The sequence below is a fragment of the Chelon labrosus genome, assembly GCF_963514085.1.
Source record: "Chelon labrosus genome assembly, chromosome: 21".
Lineage (NCBI taxonomy): Eukaryota > Metazoa > Chordata > Actinopteri > Mugiliformes > Mugilidae > Chelon > Chelon labrosus.
The window spans coordinates 22453167-22468359 of record NC_140354.1 but is presented as its reverse complement, the minus strand read 5'-3'; the positions used below and the strand labels follow the sequence as shown (position 1 = coordinate 22468359).

The following is a 15193-nucleotide window of genomic DNA, read 5'->3' as shown; positions in this document are numbered from 1 at the left end:
CAGGTAGAGTTGGAGTGTGTTGTCAGTGGACAGGACAGAACCATTGTCTCTGAAACTACAATCAGCTGGCAGATTAATGGACAGCCTGTGACAAACAACATTAATACACAAGATAGTGGACAGAGCAAAACCAGCAAACTGACTCAAAGTCTCACTGAGTGGAAGACAGTCAACACAGTGAGATGTTCTGCCACCATAGGAGATATGACACCAGTTATCCAAGAGCTGACTGTGAAGAGAGGAGGTATGTAACTAAACATAGAGTGACTATTACAGGGATTGGTTGCTGTTGTTGCTGACTTCAGCTCAGTCATGGATCTCCTTGACTCTCTTTCAGATGGGACAAAGCCAACAGTGACAGTACACACACTGCCAGAGAACGTCATTGACAATAGAGGCTCAGCTGAGGTCACTCTGGTGTGTCTGGTCTCCAGTCGTGTGCTGCAGGATCACTACATCACCTGGTCAGAAGATGCTGGAGGCTTCACTGATGGCACCAGTTTCCCTCCACAGAAGACCACAAATGGCTACTCAGCTACAAGTCTTTACATCACCACCAAGGAAAAGTGGAACGAGGAGAAGATTTTCTACTGTAATGTCAGGTCTGCTGGTAGTGATCAGCCTATGGAACGTCAAGGAGTGTCTAAGGCCACGGGTAATGCATGTGAATGTGATACATAGTAGATTGAGTTATAAATGTGGTTTTCTGAGCTGATGTCTCATTAAGTGTCCAAGTGAACTTTCTCCAATTAAAGCAAAAAAGTTTTCTTTCTCATCTTGTTGTGGTTGAGCACATCTTTTAGTTTGATTTCTTTTCCCTCTGAACAGGAAATGCCACTAATCATAGTTGTTTTGTTTTTTTCATAGCTTCCCTTCCTGCAGATCCCATCACAGTGACACTGAACTCCCCAAATCCCCAAAAAATATTCAACAACAACCAGGTAGAGTTGGAGTGTAACGTCACTGGACAGGAATCAACTATTGTCTCTGAAACTACAATCAGTTGGCACATTAATGGACAGCCTGTGACAAACAACATTAATACACAAGATAGTGGACAGATCAAAACCAGCAAACTGACTCAAAGTCTCACTGAGTGGAAGACAGTCAACACAGTGAGATGTTCTGCCACCAGAGGAGATATGACACCAGTCATCCAAGAGCTGACTGTGAAGAGAGGAGGTATGTAACTAAACATAGAGTGACTATTACAGGGATTGGTTGCTGTTGTTGTTGACTTCAGCTCAGTCATGGATCTCCTTGACTCTCTTTCAGATGGGACAAAGCCAACAGTGACAGTTCACATCCTTCCAGATGAGGACATTGGAAAAGACAACTCAACTGAGGTCACTCTGGTGTGTCTGGTCTCCAGTCCTGTGCAGCAGGATTACTACATCACCTGGTCAGAAGATACTGGAGTCTTCACTGATGGCATAAACTTCCCTCCACAGAAGACCACAAATGGCTACTCAGTTACAAGTCTTTACATCACCACCAAGGAAAAGTGGAACAAGGAGAAGATGTTCCACTGTAACGTCTGGCCTGCTGGTAGTGATCAGTCTATGGAACGTCGAGGAGTGTCTAAGGCCACGGGTAATTCATGTGAATGTGAAGTAAAGGAACGTTAAATGTTGTATTTTGTGCTGATGTGTCATTCAGTCTCTGTGTCATGAAAACCTGTTCACTCTGTGATGTCCTCAATCACTGTGGTTGTACAAACATTGTTTTCTTTGTCGTCATGGTGTGTTTCAAATCTGTCTTTGTCCCATTGTCCAGCAGCTTGATGAGTGTGCTGACTGTTTCAAATAAATGTTGCATTGAGAAACGTTTGTTCCGTGTGTATGTGAATGACAACATCTTAAAACAAGCACAAACACTCACTTTGTACCAGTAGTTTTCAGACAAGCCTCGCTTTACCGTTCCATTGTTCAGCTGTTCATTGAGAGAGAACGAGTTTGTTGCCCTAATAAAAAAAATGTGCGTACATACACCTAACTCATCTAACCACCTATACTGTGCCTTCCTCTTCTTATTGTTCTTTAGAACGTTTTGCTCTGAGCTGCACAGATGGTGCCACTGAAGAGGATGAGTTCAGCAGCCTGTGGTTCACATCCTCCTCCTTCATAGTCCTCTTCATATTCTCTCTCCTCTATAGCATGATATTCGGTCTGATCAAGGTAAACATGCAGAGTTTTTCTGAGTTTCAGCTTTTTAAAGGGCTAAATGTAGTTTTTATTTTGTCCTGTAGGTTTGAGCCGTTCATTCCCATCTTCACAAACGAGAATAGAAACTCTCAAAAGTGGCCAGAGATACAGAGTGAATTTGTTGGGGATGATTGTGATGACTTCCAAGATGCGTGTGTTTCATTTTGAATCATTAATCATAAAGTTACAGTCATTTTTCAAACACAGTCCCTTATTTCCACAGGCTCAAAGGTGATTGGACAAATAAACCTGATCCTAAATAAAATGTTAACAGTTTAGACTGCCTCAAGTCTGGAACCCATGGACATCCCGGTGGGATGGGTCAGTGGGTTTCCTGCTTTGTCATGCTTTGTCAGGCCTCTACTGCAGATGTCTTGTGGCTCTTCTACCTTTAGTTTTACCTTCAGCAAGTGAAATGCTGTTTGTTGAGCTGAGATCAGGTGACTGACTCAGACATTGACGACTATTCTGCTTCTTTACCTCCAAAAACCCCTGGGATACGTTCAGACAACGTGTTGGCTCATTGTCCATCTGTGCTGTGAACCATCATCTGCCATCTCTGCTTCATTTGGAAGAATCTGAGCAGACAGTATATCTCCATACACTTCAGAATGCTTCTACCACATCATTAATAAATGCTACCGACCCAGTGCAACTGAAAGATGTCCATGTTCATGGACCACATGCTGTTCCAGAACTGCTCTGGCTCTTCAGATCATTTCTGGTGTGATATCCTCCAAATGTGATCTGGCCTAGGTTTATGAGGAGCTTTATGAATGGTTTGCACCTCGTGGGCACCTCCAAGCCTTCCCCACACTTTTTCTTCTTGAATGTGGTTCCAGAATTGCTCTGACTTGGGAGTCTAAATTGACCCATGAATTCTTGGTGCTCATGAATGTTTTGCACCTTGTGCTGAGCCCTCTGTATTTGCTCTCATGACGTCTCTGCTGCAGACTTTGATAATGTTGTGAAGGGGTTTCTCTTTACATGTAAATGAGCTGTAATACACCTTCCTCCAGCCCTGGATTTTCAGAGGTCTAATCTGTCCTAAGAGGTTCAAAGCCTTTTTATCTTGCAGAGCACAGGTAAGGGTGGCTGCGTGATTTCAGTTTGCAAATCATTATAGATGTGGTCGATTGGTTCGTGTTTCAGCCCGCATCAACGGGGCGAACCACGGTAGATTTGTTCGTGAGATTTGTCGTGATTCATAAAAGGACTAGGCTTATTGAAATATTAGTTGTTGTCAAACATTAATGGTGAGAAAAACAGAGTTTTGCAGTGCAGAGGGGGGTGACTCCAGGACGCTGAAATTCACTGTTAAGCCTTCTTGAGGTGTCGTGGGCCTAACTTAACGAAACATCGGTGAAGGGAGGTGCCCACTTGAAAACCCCAATGACATGCTGCATACTGCTGTTGTTTAGGCCTAGTTCCTGATGTCTTCATGTTGCTTGGTAGCTATGGTTAGCTGCTGAGCGGGACATACAAGCCAACAGCGTTAAGTTAAATTATGTTTCACAATGTTTGAATTATCCTCTGCTGCTCTGTGGGCCTACAAGCCAGCAGCATTTACTCAATTCATTTAGATTGTAGGCTAAGCTCGCCAGCAGCATTTGGTTAGCTTATATTTCACAAGGTTTGAGTTAGTGTCTGCTGCTGAGTGGGCCATACAAGCCAGCAGCATTTACTGAGTTCATTTAGATTGTAGGTTAAGCTTCACATCACATGACTGTAGGTTTGTTAGGGTTTCTCAGTTGGACAGGGCCTCTAAATGTGTTTTGCCTGGGATTTTGGCACAAGGGATTGTAACATCTAATCCTGTGTATTAATGAATGCTGCAGACTTTGATAATGTTGTGAAGGGGTTTCTCTTTACATGTTAATGAGCTGTAATACACCTTCCTCCAGCCCTGGATTTTCAGAGGTCTAATCTGTCCTAAGAGGTTCATGAATGGTTTGCACTGAAGGCCTTTTTATCTTGCAGAGCACACCAGTGTGTTCCTTTTTACCCTCACAATGTAACCAAAGTGTTGATTTGTCCAAAGATTGATTAATGAATAAGCCCACATTCATTAAATAACTGAGTCTGTGTGTAGCTCTCCAAGCCACAACTATGTACTGCATTAAAGAACCAGAGACTGTCTGTGTTGGACAACTGAATATAATACTTATACATTTTAATAGTTTGATGTTTTCTTTGTTTTCAGGTCAAGAAACATTAAAGGATGGAATGGAAGCATGAATCTTTTTCATTATTTTAACATGTACATTATCATTTATCTGTTGTTTATCTGCAAAATCAATACCATGGGTTAATGAAAGTATCTATCTATCTATCGATCTATAGATCTATCTATCTATCTATGTATCTATAATGGCTGAGAAAATAAAAATACCACATTTCTTATTGATTTAAATGAATATGTTTTCCTGTACTTAGCTGTTTTATGTGTTCAGGATAATGTCATTAACGTGTTGTATTTGTTAGTGTAGTATTTGAGTTTCAGTGACATTTAAATGATACATTTTACTGTGTTGGCGTTTGTATTTTTTATTCTTACTGTAAATAGCAGGTTTGTAAACTGTATTTGAAAAAATAAATAAATAAAAAACTTGAATGTCATTGAATGTGTTGTATTTCTTAGTGTTGTGTTAAAACTTCAATGAAAATAACTTTTACTGTAGTAGAGACAGTTCAGTTGTAGTTTAACAATAAATGCTTTTTTCTATATTATATTTGCTCATTCAGTTTTTTGAAGGAATTGTGAGTGATGAGTGTGAGAAAGACAAAAAGCGTCTGAGGATTTTCTTCTGTTGTTTCAGTCTCAACACAGGGCTCTAAGAACATCTAAAATAACAGCATGTGAAGTCAACGTACTGTGAACTTCTGTTATCAGTTAAAGTCTGCAGGCTTTCAGTTTCCTGCTGTTTCTAAACTTGTCATCTTTAGAGAGCCACTCCCCCGCTCTCTCTGCACCTCTGGGACCACACCTGCAGGGCTGAAACTTTGTGGAAACCTCCAGAGCTGCAAATGCAAATAGATTTCCTCGAAGCGACGCACACATCTGTCACTGCGCTACAAATGTGCTTTAGAAATAAACTTTGACTTGACTCCATCTGGATTTTTTATTACGGGCCGTGTTTCAGCCGACACAGAGAGAAAAACGCCTCCGCATGCAAATGGTTAGTTCATCAACCAATCAGAGCAACAGAACATGTGACAGTATGTATTAGCCTTCTACTTTTTTTACACCGACTTTTACAACCGTCTGGCCCTGCTGCTGTGACTCCTAAATTCCACCTTGTCACTACACAAAGCTCCGCTCAAATGATCTAACTGGCCCAGCAGATCTTTGCAGGACCCTAATGAGTTCCCATCAGAGGAGTCCCAGACCAACTTTCCATCAGAAAACACTTGTAGGCTGGGACTATTTCCCTCTTAAACGTAATGTGTAGAGTGGAATCATAAAGAATTATTTTATTTCATTTGTTTCTTGTGGTTCTCAAGAGTGTTTTTTATGTGCATCTGAGCTACTGTGACCAAGCAATTTCCCTTGTGGATGAATAAAGTCTAAGTCTAAGAAGCATAACATGAAAACACCCAATTCAAGTTCACGTACCTCAAAACCATCCAAGTAAATGTACTTTCTACTGTATGTATGAGATGAGCTTTTCATATGGTGCACGCCTTCTAAATGATCTGGCCTGTTTGTTGTCCCGTGTTTTAAATGTCAGCTTGTCGATGAGCTAAAGGCTCACATTGCCTCACATTCCAGCTGATCGGGAGAAGCTGGAAACCTGAGTAAATGCTGCCATCTGGTGAGGAAGTCTGTGTCAGAATGAAATCATTTGGTCTTGATGCAAATCAAGAGACAATAATGTTTGAAAGCATTCAGATCTTTTGATGCAGACTTTGGTGTCACTCCCACACTGTAAACATGGGTTGTTGAATATTTAATGGCTGCTAATCTTAATACTCAATGTGAATTTGCTGTTAGAATGTCCTATTCATTCATCTTAATATTTCCAAATACAAGTTTTACTCAACTTTTATAGCAAAATATGTGGATTATTAGAAAATATTTTATGTCACTCTGCAGATGTACAGACCAACACTGATGCTTCATATGTTTGACTGTATGCAAACTCAGTGACCTCCTTTTTTCCTCAGCTATAAAAACTTCCCATCAGACTGTGGAGTGGAGTTCACAGCAAGTCAGCTTCACCAACAAACATGTTTCCTGTAGCTCTGTTACTGCTCCTAGCAGCTGGATGTGAGTCTCTTTAGATGATAGTCAGCACATGTTGTTTTCTAATATAACCTGATCATTTGATAGAAAACATTTTCTTCTTTTAACAGGTGTGAAGTGTGAACAGTTGACACAGCCAGCCTCTGTGACTGTGCAGCCAGGTCAACGTCTGACAATCACCTGTCAGGTCTCTTATACTGTTACCGGCTATTGGACAAATTGGATCAGACAACCTGCAGGAAAAGGACTGGAGTTTATTGGGAGGAGAACTGGCTCTTCAACATACTACAAAGATTCACTAAAGAACAAGTTCAACATCAACTTAGACTCTTCCAGCAACACAGTGACTCTAAATGGACAGAATGTGCAGCCTGAAGACTCTGCTGTGTATTACTGTGCCAGAGAGTCACAGTAACACAAACCACCAGTAGACCTGAACAAAAACCTCTCAGTGTCTGAACACTTGGAACATGAAGCCACCAGAGGAGGAGCCCTCACACCACTAATGATTTCACATCAGATCACTGAGAGAAACAGTTCAGCATCTGTCTATCTTCCTCCATTAGTGCCTCACAGTAACTTTGAAACTGACTTGAACACAGATTGAAGTAGTAACATGTGATCTTTGATCAGACACAAGTCAGTTTGTAACTTTGGGAGTTTTCAGTGAGAATTTAAAATCTATTTCCAGCAGCATTACTGTAACACGCATTCAGTGAATGACAGTACCATTTAATATGGTGATATCATATAATGTTATTTGAACAATCTTAACTGATAACAGGACTGATGTGTCTGTGTGTCTCTGAGAGGAATTGTGAGTTAATTCCCTTGAATATGAATTTAAAACAAACCAGTCCAGACAAAAATCTCTACTAGTTTAAAAAAAAAAAAAAAAAAATGAAATGACAAAACAGTATCGACTTGTCATCTAAAAGCTGTCATGACTTTTTAAAGGTGAGACTGGAAATTTACTGCCACTTGTTTTAAAACACTAGAGGGCGCTCTAGGACCAGAGACCTGGAATTTCAGAGTTTGACAACTCTCCTTGGGTCAAGGCCTCTGACAAGCAGCAGTCACTGGCTTCAGCACTGGACAGCTCCTCTGAACCCCTCTCCACTGCCAGGCTAACACAAGGAGAGGTAACTTCAGCACTGGACAGTGTCTACGGGGGACACATCAACTCCACCTGTCTCTGCTTGAGGCTTTAGTTGTACATGTTCCCTCTCACAGTACAGCTTCGTTGGAGATTCTCAGCACTGCATTGATATGGGTGGGAATACTACTTGTAATGTTTTTGACCCTGATAACTTAAAACCATTAAATGATATATATAATTATTCACTGTTACATCTAAACATCAGAAGTTTAAACAAACACCATGCCGATCTAGCTTCCTCATTGACTAATTCAAGCTGTCATTTTGATGTTATTGGGTGTAGTGAAACCTGGCTCAGTGACTTTTCATATACCGATTTACTTAACCTGGATGGATACAATCTACACATTAAGAACAGACCAAATAGAACAGGTGGAGGGGTCTGCCTCTATGTTAAGAGCAGTCTCCAAGTAAAAACACGTGATCTCTATTTAGAGGATGGCCACTGTGAGTCTTTTTTCATTGAGATTTACTTTAATAACAAAACATTAATTGTCGGTGTTCTCTATCGTCCACCAGACTCTCCTTTTGACACATTTTGCCGTAAACTGGAAGATCTATTACATAAACTGAACAAGCTAAAAAAAGATTGTATACTCCTTGGTGACTATAACATTGATATTTCCAAGGAAGATGGGGCAAAACATGACTTTATGAACACATTGCATTCCTCCTCTTTCTTCCCCACTATTAATAGATTTACTAGAGTTACACAGACATCAAAAACGATTATTGACAATATCATTACCAATATTCAAAATACTAAGCTGGAGACAGGAGTCGTGGAGTCTGACATCACAGACCATTTTCCCATTGCAATATTTTTTGGCTCTGGCAAATTGTTCTCTCCTTCACTAATGAGAGAACCTTACAGCATCTAATTGTTAATTTACAGGCCAAGTCGTGGGACCCTGTCTATGATAATGCAACTCCTGATGCTGCATATAACCATCTGATTAAGATATTCCAAGGCTCCATTAAGGACACAATCCCTGAGAAGACTGTCAGATGCAGCACTACCCTCCAGAACCCCTGGATTACAAAGGGAATTTTAAAGTCTATTAAACACAAAAGTAGGCTTTACAAATCCTATATGAAAAATCCATCTAGCTTAAATAAAGAGAAATACACTTCTTATAAAAATAAACTAACACAAATCGTAAGAAAGAGCAAAAGAAGACATTACACAGAACTTTTACAAGCTTCACAGGGGGACTGTAGGAAGTCATGGAATGTGTTAAATGAAGTCCTCAACAGGAGATATAAACCCACTGCTCTACCTGATCTTGGCAATGCCAAAACTGATCTTGCACAGAGCTTTAATAATCATTTTGCCTCAATAGGTGTAAATCTGTCTAAGAAGATAAGTCAACCCCAGGGTGTTACCTTCAAGCAATTTCTTTCTGGTAGCTACATTCATTCATTCTTCATGAGACCAACGGATGGTACTGAGCTCCTCAAAATCATCTCGGACTTGAGGAATATGTAGTAACATCATGAAAGCCATTGCTAACATCATTGTAGAGCCACTGGTTTATTGTATTAACCTTTCTTTACTAACTGGCACTGTACCTAAAATGACAAAAATTGCCAAGATAATTCCGATTTTTAAATCTGGTGACAGAAATGATATGAGCAATTACTGGCCCATATCAATCCTACCCACTTTTTCTAAAGTAATGGAGAAAAGTAATGGAGAAAGTAGTTTACAATAGACTCAGTGGCTATCTTGATACACTAGATATCCTTGTTCCCTCTCAATACGGTTTTAGGAAAAAGAACACAACATGCATGGCAATACTTGACCTAATAGAACAAATTAATGACTGCACTGAAGAGGGAAAATGTGGTGTTGGTATTTTCTTGGACCTGTCAAAAGCCTTTGATACCATTGACTTTGATATTCTGTTGCATAAATTACATCACTATGGTATCAGAGGTCTAGCACTTGAATGGTTCTGAAGTTATCTATATGAGAGCGAACAGTATGTCCATGTCAATGATCATAAATCTACCTGTAAGCCCATACTCTTTGGGGTCCCCCAGGGCTCAATTTTGGGCCCACTCTTATTTATTTTATATATCAATGATTTTGTAAATTCCTCCAAAATATTCCATAAAATTATTTTTGCTGACGACACAAATTTGTTTACATCACACAGGAACCCACTTATCTTACAAGGTATTGTAAACTCAGAGTTAACCAAAGTGGATTCCTGTTTCAAATGTAACAAACTCTCACTAAATGTCAGCAAAACAAATGTAATTTTATTTAAATCAAGCAAGTTAAAAAAAAACTGATCACTTCCTGATTAAAATTAATGGACAGGAAATAAAAAGAGTGTATGCCACTAAGTTCCTGGGGGTCCACCTTGACGACTCTCTCAACTTTAAATGTCATATTGACCATCTTGTAAATAAACTGTCTAAGTATGTTGGCTTGTTTTATAAGATCAGACATTTCCTTCCTCTGTCTGCCCTTCTCACACTGTACAAAACTCTCTTCGAACCTCACCTTAACTATTGTAATGTGATATGGAACAACACCTTTACTAGTCATCTTAAAAAACTTGCATTCTTGCAAAAGAAAGTCATACGGGCCCTGTCATGGTCACAGACAAATTCCCCCACCCATCCTTTATTTCACCGCTTTGAGTTACTAAGATTGGATGAGCTAAATGAGTATTATAATGCCTGCCTTATGTTTCAAATTGTCAACAGGCTCAACCCTAGACTGAGTAGACTCATTCCCATCTCCAGCCCCCTGCACACATACCATACAAGATCTAATCCACTCATATCAGGTAAACGCCGCCGATATGTGCGCACCAGTATGAGTGTTGTCTGTAGGGGGCCGCAGATTTGGAACAAGATTCATAACGACCTCAAGGTGTTGCCCTCTATCTCCAACTTCAAAAGACAATTAAAAAATAATCTCCTACAAACCTATATCTAATATAAAACTGTTTCCTCATGGACTATTGGGATGTATGTGTATGATTGTATGTGTATGTAATGTTAAGTAGCTATGTTATGTGTTTTAGTGCGCTCTACGTGCATTTATTCAATACCATCTGGTTACAGGTGGTAATTGTGTGATACCATTGTTTGTACCACTACCTTTTTCATGAACCATGGGCCCCCACCCATAAGCTTTTCTAGCTTTCTTGGGGGACCCATTCACTCTACCCATCTGTCTTTTACTCTTGTTGGATTATTGTAATGTCTCAAGTGGTATGGTGAATAAAGTTAAACTCAAACTCAAAAAAAAAAAAGTTTTATTTATTTATTTATTTATTTTTAGCTTGACTTCCTTCTGTGAACTATCAGAAGAATCAACCACATGCAATGCAAAGAGCTGGATGCAGTGGTGTAAAGCATGTGACCACTGGACTCTAGAGCAGTGGAGACGTGTTCTCTGGAGTGATGAATCAAGCTTCTCCATCTCACAATCTGATGGATGAATCTTGGTTTGGTGGTTGCCAGGAAAACAGTAATTGTCTGACTGCACTGCGGCAAGTGTGAAGTTTGGTGGAGGGGAGATTATGGTGTGGGGTTGTTTTTCAGGAGCTGGGCTTGGCCCCTTAGTTCCAGCAGAAGAAACTCTGAATGCTTCAGCATACCAAGAGATTTTGGACAATTCCATGCTCCCAGTTTTGTGGGAACAGTTTGGGGATGGAACCTTCCTGTTCCAATATGACTGCTCACCAGTTCACAAAGCAAGGTCCATAAAGACATGGATGAGTGAGTTTGGTGTGGAAGAACTTGACTGGCCTGCACAGAGTCCTGACCTCAACCTGATAGAACACCTTTAGGATGAATTAGAGCGAAGACTGAGAGCCAGGCCTTCTCATCAAACATCAGTGTCTGACCTCACAAATGTGCTTCAATGGTCATAAACACACTCCTGAACATTGTGGAAAGCCTTCCCAGAAGAGTTGAGAGTTGGCAGATGAGCCAATACTTTTGGCTAAATGGGAGATGGGATAAATGGGGCAAACAATATGGAAACAGTCAACAAAAAAGCAGTCACCAAGAGAAATATATGCACTGTGCCAGTTTAAATTTGGATATAAGCAAAATACATAAATAAATATAAAAGCAAAATTAGGAATTTAAGCATGCTTAAATAGATGGAGTGATGTAGGAGGAGCTGACTGTAACCAAATTCTCACAGGGCTCCAGTTGACATCATATTTAAAGGGGAGCTGAAAACCTACTAATCACACTGTCAACATGGCTGACAGAAAGCTGACACTCTTGGTGGTTGCTCTGTTTGTTTGGAGTGGAGCTGAAGGTTGGACCATAACAGAGTCTGAACCAGTGGTTAAAAGACCTGGAGAGTCTCACAGACTGACCTGTACAACACACAGGGTGACACCACAGTATCACACTGAGCAGGATTTGTGTTGACTTCATCCATTTCTCAGGTTTTTACTTGTTTTTCCAGGTGCTCTTGGTTTATGTTCAGCCAGTGAATGGAGACGCAGCACTGTGATAATGCTTTCCTCAACTGGGGTAAAGGAACTACAGTCACAGTAACTTCAGGTAAGACACATTTAAACATAATATCTGCAGTGACTTCTTTATATATTATTTTAAATTGTGTTGATTGAGTAAAAAACAGTTGCATTCATATGTTCTTTAAATTTAAACTGACAGAGCAGATGAAACAGAGCTGACCAGATGTTTTTAATGAGGCAGTTTCTTTAAAATAATTAGAAAATATTCTTCTAAATCATTATCAATTAATTCAGGACGGTGTTTGATGTAATATTAAAAAAAAAAAAAAAAAAAAAAAAAAAAAAGCAGCGTTCATGATCTTGAATTTCAAACTATTTTCAATTGTGAAGCGGCTGAGAATTGTAGAACTTTGATGAGCATTTATTTCAGTTATTTGTAATCAGATTTTATTCGATCTGTTAATGAAGGTTATGTTCTGAAATTGCCGCTCGCCCGATGACAGCTGGGATAGGCTCCAGCAGACCCCCGTGACCCTTAACAGGACTAAACGGGTATAGAAGATGAATGAATGAATAAATGAATGTTCTGAAATTACACATCTGTGTAGCTATATATTTAGAAACATTTAAACTTCAAACTTCCTCTTCTTTCACAGAAACAGTTGCACCAAAGATTTTCCCTCTGAGTCAGTGTGATTCTGTGGCTGGAGATCAGATCACTCTTGGCTGTCTCGTTCATGACTTCAACCCAGGGAGTCTTACTTTTACGTGGACCAACGCCAGAGGGACCAGTCTGGATTCTCAACAATATATTTCACCTCCAAATAACAACAAATATACAGGAGTCAGTGTGATCAAAGTATCCATGTTTTGATTCTTTCTCTTACAGTTGTTCTGTGACTCATCCTGGAGGAAATGCGCAGCTTCATATACGTTTGTATATTGTAAAGTATTTCTCTGTACTCCGCTTCCGGCGCTGGTCGAAGCCGACAGCTGCTTGCAACACCTCTTACTTGAGCTCTCTCTATGCAATATTTTACAATTCAATCCGTGCAATATTTCTATCCTATTCTATTTCATGATTTATCTTTTGCAAGCTACTGTTTTTGCTCTCGTTATTTTTTATTCTGTCTTCTCTGTAAGCTGTTGTGAATTGCAATTTAGCCATTGCGGGACAAAAATATACCAAAAAGATCTCCAAAGGTACACAGTCATTAACATATGGAAATCTGAAGCGAGTACTAAGATATTAGAACGTTTTGTTGATTAGAAAATAGCACCAATGTTTTTTTAATAGTTGTTTTTTTCATTGCTTTTCCTCATGTAGCTCCCTTCACAGTGACTCTGTCCCAACCAACTCCCAAGAAAATATTCAGCAACAACGAGGTAGAGTTGGAGTGTACCGTCACTGGAGAGGACAAAAACATTGTCTCTGGAACTACAATCAGTTGGCAGATTAATGGAAAGACTGTGACAAACAAAATGAGAACAGAAGACAGTGCACAGAGCAAAACCAGCAAACTGACTCAAAGTCTCACTGAGTGGAAGACAGTCAACACAGTGAGATGTTCTGCCACCAGAGGAGATATGACACCAGTTATCCAAGAGCTGACTGTGAAGAGAGGAGGTATGTAACTAAACATAGAGTGACTATTACAGGGATTAGTTGCTGTTGTTGTTGACTTCAGCTCAGTCATGGATCTCCTTGACTCTCTTTCAGATGGGACAAAGCCAAAAGTGACAGTTCACATCCTTCCAGATGAGGACATAGGAAAAGACAAGTCATCTGAGGTCACTCTGGTGTGTCTGGTCTCCAGTCCTGTGCTGCAGGATTACTACATCACCTGGTTAGAAGATCCTGGAGTCTACACTGATGGCGTCAACTTCCCTCCACAGAAGACCACAAATGGCTACTCAGTTACAAATCTTTACATTACCACCAAGGAAAAGTGGAGCAAAACCAAGATGTTCCACTGTAACGTCTGGCCTGCTGGTAGTGATAAGGCTATGGAACGTCGAGGAGTGTCTGGGGCCACGGGTAATGCATGTGAATGTGAAGTAAAGGAACGTTAAATGTTGTATTTTGTGCTGATGTGTCATTCAGTCTCTGTGTCATGAAAACCTGTTCACTCTGTGATGTCCTCAATCACTGTGGTTGTACAAACATTGTTGTTTTCTTTGTCGTCATGGTGTGTTTCAAATCTGTCTTTGTCCCATTGTCCAGCAGCTTGATGAGTGTGCTGACTGTTTCAAATAAATGTTGCATTGAGAAACGTTTGTTCCGTGTGTACGTGAATGACAACATCTTAAAACAAGCACAAACACTCACTTTGTACGAGTAGTTTTCAGACAAGCCTCACGTTACCGTTCCGTTGTTCAGCTGTTCATTGAGAGAGAACGAGTGTGTTGCCCTAATAAAAAAAAATGTGCATACATACACCTAACTCATCTAACCACCTATACTGTGCCTTCCTCTTCTTATTATTCTTTAGAGTCAAAAAAACGTTTTGCTCTGAGCTGCACAAACGGTGCCACTGAAGAGGATGAGTTCAGCAGCCTGTGGTTCACATCCACCTCCTTCATAGTCCTCTTCATATTCTCTCTCCTCTATAGCATGATATTCAGCCTGATCAAGGTAAACATGCAGAGTTTTTCTGAGTTTCAGCTTTTTAAAGGGCTAAATGTAGTTTTTATTTTGTCCTGTAGGTTTGAGCCGTTCATTTCCATCTTCACAAACGAGAATAGAAACTTTCAAAAGTGGTCAGAGATACAGAGTGAATTTGTTGGGGATGATTGTGATGACTTCCAAGATGCGTGTGTTTCATTTTGAATCATTAATCATAAAGTTACAGTCATTTTTCAAACACAGTCCCTTATTTCCACAGGCTCAAAGGTGATTGGACAAATAAACCTCATCCTAAATAAAATGTTAAAAGTTTAGACTGCCTCAAGTCTGGAACCCATGGACATCCCGGTGGGATGGGTCAGTGGGTTTCCTGCTTTGTCATGCTTTGTCAGGCCTCTGCTGCAGATGTCTTGTGGCTCTTCTACCTTTAGTTTTATCTTCAGCAAGTGAAATGCTGTTTGTTGAGCTGAGATCAGTTGACTGACTCAGACATTG

General features: G+C 40.1%; 1 protein-coding gene across 1 annotated transcript; it reads left to right on the top strand.

The window, feature by feature from the left end:
* Positions 1–204: 204 nt before the first annotated feature.
* LOC311506749 (immunoglobulin epsilon heavy chain-like) lies at positions 205–14304 on the top strand (the record flags this gene model as incomplete). Its single annotated transcript, XM_084570815.1, has 5 exons — positions 205–244; positions 338–655; positions 1276–1593; positions 13793–14110; positions 14297–14304. The coding sequence occupies 5 exons, from the start codon at positions 205–207 to the stop codon at positions 14302–14304; spliced, it is 1002 nt and encodes a 333-aa protein (XP_084426941.1).
* Positions 14305–15193: the final 889 nt, after the last annotated feature.